At 38.2% G+C, this 14,298-nt stretch overlaps 1 protein-coding gene across 2 annotated transcripts in view; it reads right to left on the bottom strand.

Moving 5' to 3' along the window:
* Positions 1 to 14,298, bottom strand: part of STAMBPL1 (STAM binding protein like 1) — a 42,034-nt gene that overhangs the window by 14,019 nt on the left and 13,717 nt on the right. For both annotated transcript variants that reach the window (XM_010333292.3, XM_010333293.3), the window contains exons 2-4: positions 6,720 to 6,802; positions 2,807 to 3,024; positions 965 to 1,040 (exon numbers count right to left, since the gene is read on the bottom strand). In XM_010333292.3, the coding sequence (XP_010331594.1) occupies positions 965 to 1,040; positions 2,807 to 3,024; positions 6,720 to 6,749 (324 nt within the window). In that variant the 5' untranslated portion in view covers positions 6,750 to 6,802. The remainder of the gene's footprint in view (positions 1 to 964; positions 1,041 to 2,806; positions 3,025 to 6,719; positions 6,803 to 14,298) is intronic.

The following is a 14,298-nucleotide window of genomic DNA, read 5'->3' as shown; positions in this document are numbered from 1 at the left end:
CAGGCTCCTATAATCCCAGCTAATGGGAAGGCTGAGGCAGGAGAATCAGTTGAACCTGGGAGGCAGAGGCTGGAGTGAGCTGAGGTAGCATCACTTTACTCCAGCCTAGGTGACAGAGCAAGACTCTGACTCACAAATAAATAAAATGTAGATCATCATTTGACAAAATCTGCATTTTGCTTATGCATCCTCAGGTCTGAAAAGACTCGCAGGAAAGCTTTTATTTCATTATGTGGTAAAATGTTTTTCAAAAATTATTTAAAATTTCATGATATGATTGGCTTTGTATACGTGATTTTAACTTCCATCATATAAGATCAACACAAACTATTAAAGACAAATAAGTGGGAAACATTGTAAATGTTTATTTAAAAGAATATGTTCACAGCTAGACATAACCAAAATTACAGATATAGCAATTATTGGTGATAAATAAATCACTAAAAAATTGATGATAAATTACAACACCCTTTTTCCTTGATAGTATTTCATCCCATCACCTCCTGCTTCCCCCAGCACACTTGATAATTCTAGTTCTCTAAAATGTGAATAGCTAGAACTTTGTGGCTGCCTTAATAACTAACCCTAATTTTCAAATAGTTATTGAGTTCAGGGCTGTATAAAATAATTAAAACCAGCCGAAACGACTGTCTGGAAGAAATTTGAATAAATATACAATATTCTCTTAATCTCTGGGAGGAACTGTAAAATAATTCATTGTTCACACTATAAGGTAGCATTTTTCTTTCTTTCTGTTCTGCCAGCATCAATTAGACGAACCACACTGGCTCAGTAATGATCATTAAAAGTCTAAGAAAAAAATCGAAACATCATTGCTAATGGAATCAATTTTTTGTGCTCAAACTCTCAAGAGAAAGAGAAAGGGGAGGAAGTGGAAGAGTGAATCAATAATGGATACTTATAGAGCATTTGATCCCACAGTAGAGAAGCAAACCCACAATACCTTCATAATATCCTGCTTTTCAGGTACTGCACATTGCTGGTAATCTCGATGGTTAGGAAGCTTTTCCACAAACAAGCTAAGAAAAGAGAAAACATGTCCTTAGCATTATATAACAGCAAAAGCTCAATAGTGGTTTCTAATATGGGAATGAGCATCCCTTTTCAAAAATGACATGTTTAATAACTTACTAATTGACTTATAGTCTTTCCATCTGCCTTTTCACTAAAGGCTGGCATGAGTATTATTTTGGTATTAAGGGTTAAACTCAACAAACTAAGCACCAAAGTTAACAAGGTTAAGGTCAGGGTACTCTCTAAACAAATCAAGTCACTTTGATCTTTCTCAGGCCCTGCATGCTTAACCCCATAAGAGGACATCTTATTTTTTTGCACTGCCAGCAACAGAGAGGATCACATAAAAACATCAGAGCATGAAAAGAGTCATGTAAATCCCTTCTCATTCTTGGAAAAAACTCAAACGATCACTGATGAATCAGCAGTGCCATCGTGTATGTATCAAAAAACTCAGAAAACCCATAACTAAGAGACATGACAACCAGAATCCCTAAGAGGGGCTAATTAGGAGTTCATTATTTTTCATCACCTTTTGGGGAACAAGATAGCAGCAGTGAAGGGAAATTCCTACAGCAAATCAGGTGCATTGCTTCCAGGTAAAGTGAAGAAACTGCTACCCCAAGGGCAGGGAATTCTCTTTTTTATGCACCGAAGTATCCTCAGCCTGAAGAATAGCATCCAGCTCAAAAATAAAAAAATTAGCTGAGCATAGTGACACATGCCTATAGTTCCAGCTGAGGTGGGAGGATCATTTGAACCTGGGAGGTCAAGGCTGCAGTGAGCTATGGTTGTGCAAGAGTGAGACCCTATCTCAAAAAAAGTCTGTAAGGTAATAAATACGTTAAATGGCTTGATTTAGTCATTCTACAATATATGCATACATGTATCAAAACATGTTGCATACCATAAATATATATAATTTTCATTTGTCAATTTAAGTAAAATTAATAAATAATGAATACGCTGGCAAAAGTAATCAATGTGTGACTTCCAATTAAAAAATAGAGAGTTCAGCTTAGATTATACAATTATTGATAACAGGACAGCCTTTCAACCAGTAAGTTATCAAATTAGTAAGGAAAATCCAAATCCCATTTCTGTTAACTCTTCAACTAGGATACATCACTAACAAATAGCTAATAAGAAATATGATATTTTGACATGGCTGTTTTGATGTAGCCACTTTTAATCAACATTTTGAAAGCTCTTTTGTACATGGTGTTCTTACAGAGCCAAATAAATATTTGTTTTTTAAAAAAGAAATAATAAATGCTATGTGAAACTGACCATGGCACCCTATTCCTGCACCTAGATCAGATCTTTCCTGTATCTCCCAACTTGCTCCCTAGACACAACCCACCAAATCAACCTTTTAAAATGTTGATGGTATGCTCCAGGTGCTGTAAATGGAGCTGTACTATAGTTCTTGCTCTCATAAAGCTTCAATTTCTGTCAGGGAAAATGGCATGAAAAAAGAAATGTTATTTATGAAGAGTGAAACATGTATTAAATCGATTACTGTACTGGCCTTGGAGAGGAAATCTAATAACCCTGAGCCTCATGCCCTCCCTGACCCTAAGCCTCAGAGATGATGTTGGGATGCCCGTGAATACATTACTTGGTAATTTAAAAACCGGAACATGTAATGTTCCTAGAGACTGTGCAATTGGTCTAAATATGAAAACATGACTGATACCCAAACTGCCACATCAAAGTATGTAAATATTTTTTCCAATTTTCTCACTTCAGAGGCCTTTAAAACACTTACGTTATAAATTTATTATAAAGAACAAAGGCATTTTCCAAATTTCCTTCTTCCAAATACACAGACGCCATTCTCTCCATCTCTACTCCAGACCTAAAGTAGCGTCGTGGAGTGATGTCTTCACTGATGGTGATATTACAACCAAGCTTGCTTAGGGCACGGACTCGCTCTTCTGGGCTCAGGGAAACATCCGTATGGTCAGGCATAGCAGCTAACTTTCTCTGTAAAGTAAAATTTAAATCTCTGATTAATCGCTGATTATAGCAAGAAAAGGATATGACTAATATTATGGATGTATTTTCTTTATGAGGAACCTAACACCATTACCTAAGGAAATCTTTTCATAAGAGTTGATGATATGATCAAAGTAAAGTATCTTTGCTTAAACACATGATCTGTACAACAAAAAGACAAACATCCAGGGTAAACACACAGTGCTACTGGAGTGGGATTCCCACCTTAGGTTTCAGGGTACAATTATGTGGAAGTTCCAGGGTATGCAAATGTTTCAGGTCATTTTAGGTAAAATACCATTGCTCTTCATATTCCTGTGCATGTTTCTATCTGGGATCATGTGAAGCAGGTCATGAAACAAATTCCTGCCATGGTAGAGTTTATGTCAGGGTCTCCAAGGAGGTAACTTGGATTCAAGTTACTACGAAGATTCAGTTATATTCCAGAATAAGTGTTGTTTAGTAAGAATTTTTTAGGGCTTCGCTGCATCTTCATTAAGTAAAAAAAAAAAAAAACCCACAAATAAATCCTGGAGAAGCCTTTTCAAGCATAAGAATCCCTCTCCTTTTTTTTTTTCTTTTTTTTTTTTTTTAAGATGGAGTTTTACTCTTTTTTCCCAGGCTAGAGTGCAATGGTGCAATCTTGGCTCACCTCTGCCTCCTGGGTTCAAGTGATTCTCCTGCCTCAGCCTCCCAAGTAGCTGAGATTACAGGCATGTGACACCATGCCCGGCTAATTTTGTATCTTTAATAGAGATGGAGTTTCTCCATGTTGGTCAGGCTAGTCTCAAACTCCCAACCTCAGGTGATCCATCCGCCTTGGCCTCCCAAAGTGCTGGGATTGCAGGTGTGAGCCACATACCCAGCCACCCCTCCCATTTTTTTTAAACATAAAAAGACTCTCAGACTTCCACATAATAGTAATTACACTGCTAAATTAGTCCTTGACTAAGAAAATAATGCTATGTTACTAAGAAATGTCACTGATAGTAATTTAAATTTTATTAATAAAAACAGCATCTATACACATTTGGTAAAGCATAGAACATACATAATTCAGAATAATTATTCAATAAAAAGTCAGCACTTCAGAAAGGAAATTTTCTCTGTTAAGTATCAGACAGCCAGTATCTTAGGCTTTGCCAGCCATATGGTTTCCATTGCAACTTGAATTCAGCTCTCAGCATGAAAGCCACCATAAATAATATGGGAAAAAATGACTCTGGCTGTGTCCCCCAAATTTTTATTTATATAAACAAGCAGGTGGTTTGGCCGTTAGATGACAGTTTGCTGACCCCTGCTTTAGATCAGCATTTTTCAAAGCATGGTCCATGGACTGGCAGCATCAGCATCAACTGGGAGTTTCTTAAAAATGCCAATTCCAATAGGTCTCTCCTCAGACCTACAGTCAGAATCTCTGGAGTTAGGCTGGAGAATCAATGTTTTAATCCATCTTTCCAGAGGTACTTAGGCATGCACTGCTTGAGAAGCACTGCTTTAGATCAACCACTTCTACCATTGCTGGATGCTTCCAGAATAGAGTCAGCCTAGAGCAAATGTAGCTTCTCAAGGTCTTGGTCAGTTAAGGGTAGGCTGCAAGTCTGACTACTGTGTGGGTGGAGCACCTAATTCAGGTCTGTAAAAAGCTACAAAAGAGTCAAGGTAGGCATACTTTTAGTCTGGCCATGGATTACTGAGCCAACCTTCAAGGGCAAGGTATAGTGAATTAGGTATCTGGAGTTCTTCCAGTGCCACCTGGTCTACTTTGTTGGTATTTTTATAGACAATAGAACCCCAGAGATCTGAAACGATTCTTGGTCCTAAAGGTTTAATATGTAACCAGAGAACCATAAACTTGTTTCTCAAGGCTCCATTAAGTAAGAAGCATGCCATGTCCCTTGTATGTTTTATGATGTGGCTTCCCCACTTCAGAGACAGAAATTGGATTTTTTGAACTTTGAGCCTCAGGCTTCAGTATATAGTCTTTTCCAACTGAGATGTCTCAAATCCTACAGCAATCCATCCACTTTTCCCTAACCACACTCATCTGTAGAACTCAACAACACCAAATGAAAATATTGTTATTTGACCACAGATAATTGCTTCAATGACATCAGAAAATGACTAGAAAAATATCTATGAAAATCAGAACATTTTCTAAAGGGGGTTCCATCCTTTCACATGTATAAAAGTAATGTGTTCATATTTTACTACTATATAGTCCACACTGAGTTATCATGATTTCTGTACAAGTAGGTCCAATCCCTTATAAACTCCTTGGGATTTTAAAAGGGATCATTTCTCATTTATCTCTGTTTCCTAGAAGGTAGCATATTCGCTACCACATAGGTGATAATTAATGAGTATCTCAAATAAAAGAGAGAAAGGAGTGAGAAAGATAAAAAAAGGAAGCAACAAGAGACTATAATTCGTTTTTTTCCTAAAAATTAAAATTAGATTGATTTTCTTCTTCTGAATGGTCCTATCTTTCCCAAATTTAAAATTGATTTCAAAGATAAGCTGGAAAATAACCTAAAGTCTTCATCAATCTATAATATTTCATTTACATGCAAGCTTCTTGGATGAAAACACACATTTTCCATATAAAAAGCCTTTGTGTTCATTTTTACAGTGACATATATAAAATTTTAATTATTGTTATATAATGTTCTAGAAAGACACAGAAGACATCTCATAAGGATGACTCTTCGCTCTGCAGAGGTGGAAATGGGTCAGCCTTTACCAACCGTAGCGGAACAACATGGGGACCGAAAGTAAAAACGCTTCTGCAATTGTCCACTTTCCAAACATACTCTGAAAACAGCTAAGCTCTGTGAATGACTTTCTTGGTCAAGAAAAAACATGAGGTCACAATCTATTTCAGTACAAGAACCAGGACCTCTCTTTCCTTATGTCCTGGTGCTCAGTTTTGTGCAGACAGAGTATACACTGCAGCTCATAGGCCAACTCCTACAAGGTCGCCATGAGTGTTTGGGGAGGGTCATCAGGAGGAGGAAAACGGAAATGACGGTTTCTGTTTATCGTACCATCATGATAGGCTAGAAGCATCAAAAATATTGTTTCCAGTTGTCACTGGGCACAAAGTACGAAATCAGGGCCATGGAGATTACATAACGTGTCTATATTCACACTCAGACTGATCTAGGACACAGGATAAACCCATGTGATACAGCTAGAGAAAGTGTGCACAGTGCTGGGCAGTGAGGGGAAAAGTGAGAAGCACAAGAGCTTCAAGTACAAAGACATTTACACGAGGCTCCAAAGCAATACCTGGGTGTTACGGATGTTTTTGTCAGTTGTCACCAGACAAAGTGAGTCTCCAGTTTTTATCTATAAAGAAGCTGAGGCACTAAGAGCTTTAAGTAGCTCCTTGGATATCAACTCTGAAATTCTTCTCTCCAGGGTTTTGCCAAAGGACTACACTCCTGGAATCTATCCAGATACTAAAATTTCAGAGTTTTGTAGGAAATAAAATTTATTTTTAAGTCTTACAAAGATAGCTTTATTAGTCACTTCCTCAAAGGAGACAACCACACAGATGGATGAAAAACTACAAGTGCTAAACTTCTTAAAGTAATTGTGACTCATTTCACATTTGTATGTTTCTGTTCTTCTTTTCAGACTTTTCAACTAAATGTTAAATATCAGCTGGTGTGACCTACCAGAGAATTCACAGTAAAAGGCTGATCCATGTTGTCTTATCTGTAAAAGGAGAATGTTCACTGTTTCTTCTCAATCACTTCATCTGTTTCAAAAACAAGAAGCAGAGCTAAAGTTATTTTTTGAGAGCCAAGTTTGAAATCCCAAACCCCAGGGTTATCTCTGCCTCAGAAAAACATGAACAAATTGAAATCACTTATATAATCTGAGTTTTTAGAGAGACTGTTGGAAATCTCTTCCTGAAAATACAAAACTACAAGTGGTTATGGTTTCTTGAAGCTGACCTTTAAAAGTGAAGGTATGAAACTAATACACATTTGACTGGCACCCAGTATGAATCTGCTTGGGGCTACCTTACTCAGAACTCTATGCAGGGTTATAAAGTAGGTTCATTTTCTTCAAAGGAAGAAAGAAGATCATATTTGTTAGGAGCATGGACTAGCTCTAAACCTATAGCCAGTCTGGATTTAAACTCAACCTTAGAACTATGACAGGCAGAATTCTAACATAGCTCTGTGATTCCTGCCCCTTGATATCTGTAGGTTTATGTAATCCTCTCCACTTGAGTGTGGTTAAGAACTGTAATTGTCTTCTAACCAATAGAAGATAGCAAAGGTCATAGAATATTATTCCTGTGATTATGTTGAAACATACGGCAAACATGAAAAGATATTACAGATATATGAATCCCCCTAATAGTTGATGTTAAGTTAATCAAAAGAAAAATCATCCTGAGTGGTCTGGATCTAATCTGGCAAGACCTTTAAAAGAAGTAGATTCTCTCTTGCTGGCCTTAAAGACTCAGCCACCCCAAGTTCCAAAGCTGCAAGGATATTAATTCTGCTAATGACCACACAAGCTTGGAAGATGACTCCAAGCCTCTGATAAGACCCTAGCCCATGTCAGCAACTCAATTGCTGCCTTTTGAGATCATGAGCAGGGGACCTAGATAAGCTGTGCCTAGACTCCTGACCTGAAAAGCAGCAAGATAATAAATGTATATTTAAGCTATTAATTTCATAAAAATTTGAAAAGCAGCAACAGAAAACAAATATGCTTAGCTGTGTGACTGCAGGGAAGTTATGTAGCCTTTCTGTGCCTCTACAAAACGGGAGAAACAGAGGTTCCTGTGTCACGTGGTTGTGCTAGGATTAAATGAATTAGCACATAAAGTCCTTAAAATATCAATAGCCCCTAGCATATAGTCAATATTTTATCAATGTTGGCTATTATTAGAATCTTTATTTTGCAGTTTAGACAACTGAGGCTCAAAGAAGTCAAGTGAATGTACCCAAGTTCAAATAGTAGTTCAATAAATATTAGAAATTCCCTTCCATTTTATGCTAGTGTAGGTCAAGCTCTGCATCGCCACTTTCCATTTCTAAATTTATTTTGTCCTTTATACCCCACTCATCACTTAGATGGCTTTGGATGTGGATCTTCTCCTCAGTTCCTCATTTAGGAAACAAGGGGTTAAGACAGATTCTTATCAGTTATAACAATCAGTGATTCTAGAAATCTCAGAAGTAGATCAATCGACACCTCCAGTGCTATTTTCCGGCCTAAATCCACGGTGTGGTGAAGGAACCCTTCAAGAAAAATTACTCTTATATCCCAGTCTTTCCCCTCCACTGTCTCCAGTAATCCCTAGGGTAAACATTGAGCTCTACGTCTGCAGGTCACAAAAATGCCCAAGAAAGAAAAAACATGCTCCATCTCAGTATTGTTTAGAAGCCGAGTTAACAATTCTGGCACCACTGCATGTAGGCAATCTCAACTGAGGAATTAAAACTTCTCGGTGAGAAAAAATAATTCCGGGAAAAAAGACATTAAAAGAGTTAAAAAGACAGAGCAAAGGCTTATGGGGAATGTGAAGCAGGGGAAGGAGAGGAAAAAGGAAACACTAGTAAGTAATTTATTAGGGTCTTATAAAAGAGTAGAATTGGCCGGGTTTGGTGGTTCACGCCTATAATCCCAGCACTTTGGGAGGCCAAGGAGGGCAGATCACCTGAGGTCAGGAGTTCAAGACCAGCCTGGCCAACATGGCAAAACCCTGTCTCTGCTGAAAATAGAAAAATTAGCCGGGTGTGGTAGTGCATGTCTGTAATCCCAGCTACTAGGGAGGCTGAGGCAGGAGAATCACTTGAACCCAGGAGGTGGAGGCTGCAGAGAGCTGAGATCATGCCACTGCATTCCAGCCTGGGCAACAGAGTGAGACTCCATCTCGGAAAAAAAAAAAAAAAAAGAGTAGAATTCTATCTTTTGATGATTGCTCATATCCATAAAAAGTGAACATGGCATTTAAAAAGTTATAAACATTAGGTAGCGGTTTTTAAATTTCACTGCATCTAAAATCACATAAACCTGAGATCTGTTTAAAATGCTGTCTCCTAAGATCCACCCTAAGGATTTTGAATCCATCGGTTCTAATTCTACAAGTAGGTATTGTCAGATACGGCCCAGGTGATTCCATCTACATGAGGTTGCCAAACAATACTTTGAGAGACACTGTATTTCAGAATAAATTAAGTAGTATTCTTAGCTGCAGGCAAAGCTCTGACTCTTGAATTCATAGAAGGATAATGAAAAAAAAAACCCACAAATTTCTAGGCAGGCCAGAGAAATCAGGTTCAGAAGCTACACATCCAAGAACACTGCCCCAAACCACACAGCAGCACTGGCCTGGTGAAAACACCCCTGCTCTCTCTGTCACCTGATGAGCAGGGAATTCTACAGCTTCTTCTACCAACACCAGCAATTCCAGCAACTAGCTGCTGCCCTGTGAACAATGTACAGCCACCATGTACTTCTATATGTCCCTAGTTTCTATTTCAAAGCATGAGATGCAGGTGTCTAACTGGCAGAGTTTGGGTCACACGCCTGCAGCCTAGCTGCAAAGATGTAAGTATCCAGCACTTCAGCCTCCTTCAGGCGGCAGCGGGATATGCCAAGAGAGAAAAGGTGGAGTCAGGGCTGGGTGACCGAAAAACAATGGTTAAGTGTGAGTAGAAACAATGAAACAAACATCTCTGTAATAAACTTCTATCTGTACGAAATGCTTAAACATATCTTAAACATCAGCATTTATTAAATTACTATAGATAAAAACAATTGCTATTCACTCCCACATATGAACATACTAATAATTCAGAAATAAATGCTAACTCCATTTAAATCTAAGACGAAAGAAGTTCACAGACTGGTCAGTCAACTTATTTTCTGAATCATTTATTACCTGATGGTCCTGTCTTAATTCCCTTGTTTTTTAGCCCCTAGTCCTGGGACTTAACAGTTGCATTATAAACAATTGCCAACATCAACAAAAACAGGTATTTTTCCTGTATCAGTGGCTCTCGAAATGTGGCCCAGGTTCCCCACAACCCCGTCAGGGAGTCTGTGAGGTCGATATTACTTTCACAATATATTACTAAAACATTATTTAATTTTTTAAATATCAGTCTTTCACAATTGCATAGTGGAGATTTTCAGAGGATACAAGAGTTAATGGAATGCTTACTTGTATACTCTTATAAAAGTCTGTTTTGATTTTTAGTACAGGAAATACAAATAGATACAACTCACTTAAACAAAGCTTTTTAGTGCCCTTAGTAATGTAGAATATAACGGGGTTCTAAGACCAATAAAGTTTGAAAACCATGGCTGTAGATCAACAATGCAAACAAACAAAATAAAACAAAAAAATCACCATGTCACCTCACTCTAATCAGAAATAAAGTGGGCCAGTAGAATCTAAAACAGGAAAAAATGAACGGCAAGTATCGCTTTCTATTTGTGGTCTACTGTGGTCTTACTAAAATAATTAGAAATTTTGAACTGAGCGTATAGTAAGAGGTACTTTACCTAATAGCACTTGAAATCCACTGATGCTAATGAATGGAAAGTATTCAATATCATCCAAGAATAAAACAAATTCCCCCTCCAAAGTGGAGGTCCAAGCGCTATAAAGCACATGGTGCAAACAGCCTTTGGAGTGAGACAAGCCTGGGTGTGAGTCTAGGCTCTGTCATTTGCTTGCTAAATATCCTTTACTGAGCCCCTCCAAGGCTCGCTTTCTTCATTCACCAGGGGGCTTGTCACAGCCCCACTTCTCTGCTTTTACAGTGGCTTAAAACTAATAGAAAACATTGATCAGAAATGCCTGCTTTAATCTCAGCCTACTCATAACCTCTACCTCACATTCTTGTGGCTTGATAACATCTGAACTCCAGCCTTGTGATCTATTTAACCTGTAAGATACCTCTTGAGAGTTCTTGCTTCAGAACTCTTGCCTTCTTGCTTTTATTGCTAGCTCCTTTTCCTGACCATAATCTCCAAAGACATCATCATTTTTCTCTTTAAACTGACCTTTTATAGAGGAGTAGAAGAGAGTCTGCTTTCTGTTAATCCTGACTCACAAGGGTGTGGGGAATCACAGTGTCAGAACCATACACATTCACAATGAACACATAGAGGCCAACCCTCCTCTCAGTGATTCAGCTAACAAGTAGCTCCGGGAACCAACTGAGCAGTCAGCTGTGCCCAGAGGGGATGTGGCAAAAATGTGGTCTCATCTGTGAGTGTCCTGGGAAGAGGTAGGTACCCTCTCCAAATTGATATTTCACAGCTCTGAACTTGTAACAATTTACTCTCTATGTAACCATAGCAAAATCCTCTTGGTTTTTGTGTCCCTGCAATGTCTCCAAGTTTGAAGTCCCCCAAGAAAATGTGGAAGAGTCTCAACAATTCTGCCCTTTAAAACCAGCAGCAAGTAACGCAAGAATGAACAGAGGAAAATATCTGACCTATTTTGTGACTTTTTCAGCCTTAATTTCTTTTTTGTTTCTTTCTTTCTTTTTCTTAAAATACTGTGTGTGTGTGTATGTGTGTGTTGGGGGGTGGTAGCAAAGTTCAGAATCGTGACCCATTTTCACCCACAAAGCAATATTTTCCAGAATTCAGAAAGGAGGTGACTACCAGGCAGTGAGCAGTCTACTCAGAGACTCAGCGTACAGTAAACAGCCAGGGAGACCATCACCCAAATGTGCCATTTTCTCCCAGGCACTTCTTTTAACTTGAGTGCCCTAGTGACCTGGATGAGTAGGTGTGGCCCACTGGCAGTTAAGAAAGGACAGAGCACCTTATATCACTTCCTGGAGTCTCATTTCTAATTGGCCAAATCAACAGCCACTGGGTTAGTGGTCACGTTTTCCAGGAAGAACATGGTGCAATTTACTCAGCTGGAGATAGAGAAAGAAAATTATTGTAACCCAGCCTGTAGGCTGCATTGACATAATCTGATTTAGATAAAGGGAGGTAAAGGGTTATTCTCATTCTTTATTTTTATTTTTATTTTTTATTTTATTTATTTATTTTTTTATTGCATTTTAGGTTTTGGGGTACATGTGAAGAACATGCAAGATTGTTGCATAGGTACACACGTGGCAGTGTGGTTTGCTGCCTTCCGTCCCCTCACCTATATCTGTCATTTCTCCCCATGCTATCTCTTCCCACCTCCCCGCCCCCCATCCCTCCCCCATTTCCCCCCAACGGACCCCAGTGTGTAGTGCTCCCCATGACAGAAATACAAAGAAGGATCTCATGAATCACACTCTTACAGATTGGGTCCTACTTCAGGAAAAGTAAATAAATCTAGGCCTATCTTTCATGTCCCCTTTTGAAAGATTTTAAAAATTCAGACATCAAAAGCAAAGATCACATTGATTTTTTTTTACTCTTATCTTCTGTAGCATCTGCAATCAGAAATATGCTGAGACCCAGATGATACATTATCTGTACTAAAATACTGATAAGATAAAAATGAAATGATCATAATATTAGAAATAGCTTTTATGAGATATTTTTCCCTATATTGTAAGTATTATATGATCATTTACTAGGTGCCAGGTGCTTCTCTGTTACTTCTAGAGGTATATTGCATGTTAAATACCAGTCACAATAGAAGGTTTCATATTAAATCAATAAGCAAGAAAGTTGCTACAGGAAAGATGAAAAACCACTCCTGATGCATGTGTTAAGTTACTTTGAGGTAGATACAGACTACTCTAAGCATAACCAAGTCACACACTGGACGGTAAAATAATTATTTTACATAGTGTAGTACAAACTTGTTATCCAGCCACCAAGATGAAGTGGTTCAGTGCCCTTAGCCTGAAGGTTCAGGGGCCATGTACAACTTTAGGAAGATCCAGTTTCTGTCACTAGTTGGAAGTGCTACAGCAGCTTTTTAAACCTTTTTGTGTACCTTATCTTCACCCATTAAATAGGGACAATAACTTTCCAGAACTCAACTAAAGCTTAAGTGAGGTAATATATTAAAGTTCCATTATAGTTCCCAGCTTGCAGGAAGAAACTCAAAGAAAATCAGTTCTTTCTCATAGCAGATGTTAGAGAGGTGATCTTAATGATCTCTCCTAAAAGTTGACAGATGTCAGATGGTTAGTTGATATGTAACTACTTGCTTCTTTACAATGAGCTTTTGACAGACAGTTTTCTATCCCCTAGCCACCACTACTTCTTCCTCACCAGCAGGGCCCAGTCCCACTAGAGATATTCACTTTCTCAGTCTCCTGTGCAAGCCAGGGCTTGGCTGGTTGGCAAGTGACCAAATACTGGAAAATGAGAACGAGGGGAAATCTTTTGGGAAGATTCTGGGAGAGATTTTCATCTCTAATACAAAGAGACATCCTAGGGAATATGTGCCTTTTCATCAGCTGAACATGTGATTTCACATAAGTCTCAAAAGGCAGCAGCCATTTTGCAACCTAGAAAGGTCAAGCCCAAGGACAGCCAGTGGCTGGAGGATGCCAGAGCCCAGGGGGGAATGAGCCTGTCTCCTTGCTCACATGGCTGAGCTGCTTGCTGGTCTTTCCCTGTAACCGTTCTCTTCCGAGTTGTTATTATACATGATTTTAAATGCCATTACATAAGGCACTCTTAGGATTCTGTAATATGCTCCCTAATTAGTATAGGATTCCACTCGAAATATAAGAAAATCTTTAGCTATATAAATCCCATCACAAAAGAAGTGATTCTGAGTAGCTAAAATAGTAAATAGTAAATAATAATAAAATGTTATGAGATTTAAATATTTTTGAAGTAAATAGTTCTAAGATATATTATTTACTCATTAACTTAAAATAGAAACATTAACCCTTTCTTGATAATTCAACATTTTATTTCAACTTGAGTACCCTAGTGACCTGAATAAGTAGGTGTGGCTCACTGGCAGTCACAATGCTTCCTGCCAATAACTATACTTCCTTCCATTTCTAATTTGCTGTTTAATCTGTCATTCACTTAGAAAAAAAAATCAATTAAAAGGCAACTTATTCACTCAACTTCTTTGGTCTTTTTCCTTCTTTCATCTATTTTCTCTCACTGATAAAATTATCTAAGATTATTTACAGAATTAAAGTGTAGACTGGGATGGATAGGAGAGATCTTCTGTGAGTGAACTACCTGTTGATTACAGTGAATGTTCTACATGATTTCTAATTTTGCCGCTCAAAAAGCCTTTTTTCTTACTTGCTTTTTTCTAGATTGTCCTCTAGGTAAGAGTGA

Source organism: Saimiri boliviensis, chromosome 12 (assembly GCF_048565385.1).
Source record: "Saimiri boliviensis isolate mSaiBol1 chromosome 12, mSaiBol1.pri, whole genome shotgun sequence".
Lineage (NCBI taxonomy): Eukaryota > Metazoa > Chordata > Mammalia > Primates > Cebidae > Saimiri > Saimiri boliviensis.
Note: the sequence above shows the minus strand (reverse complement) of the source record. Positions and strands in the feature narration are given on the sequence as shown.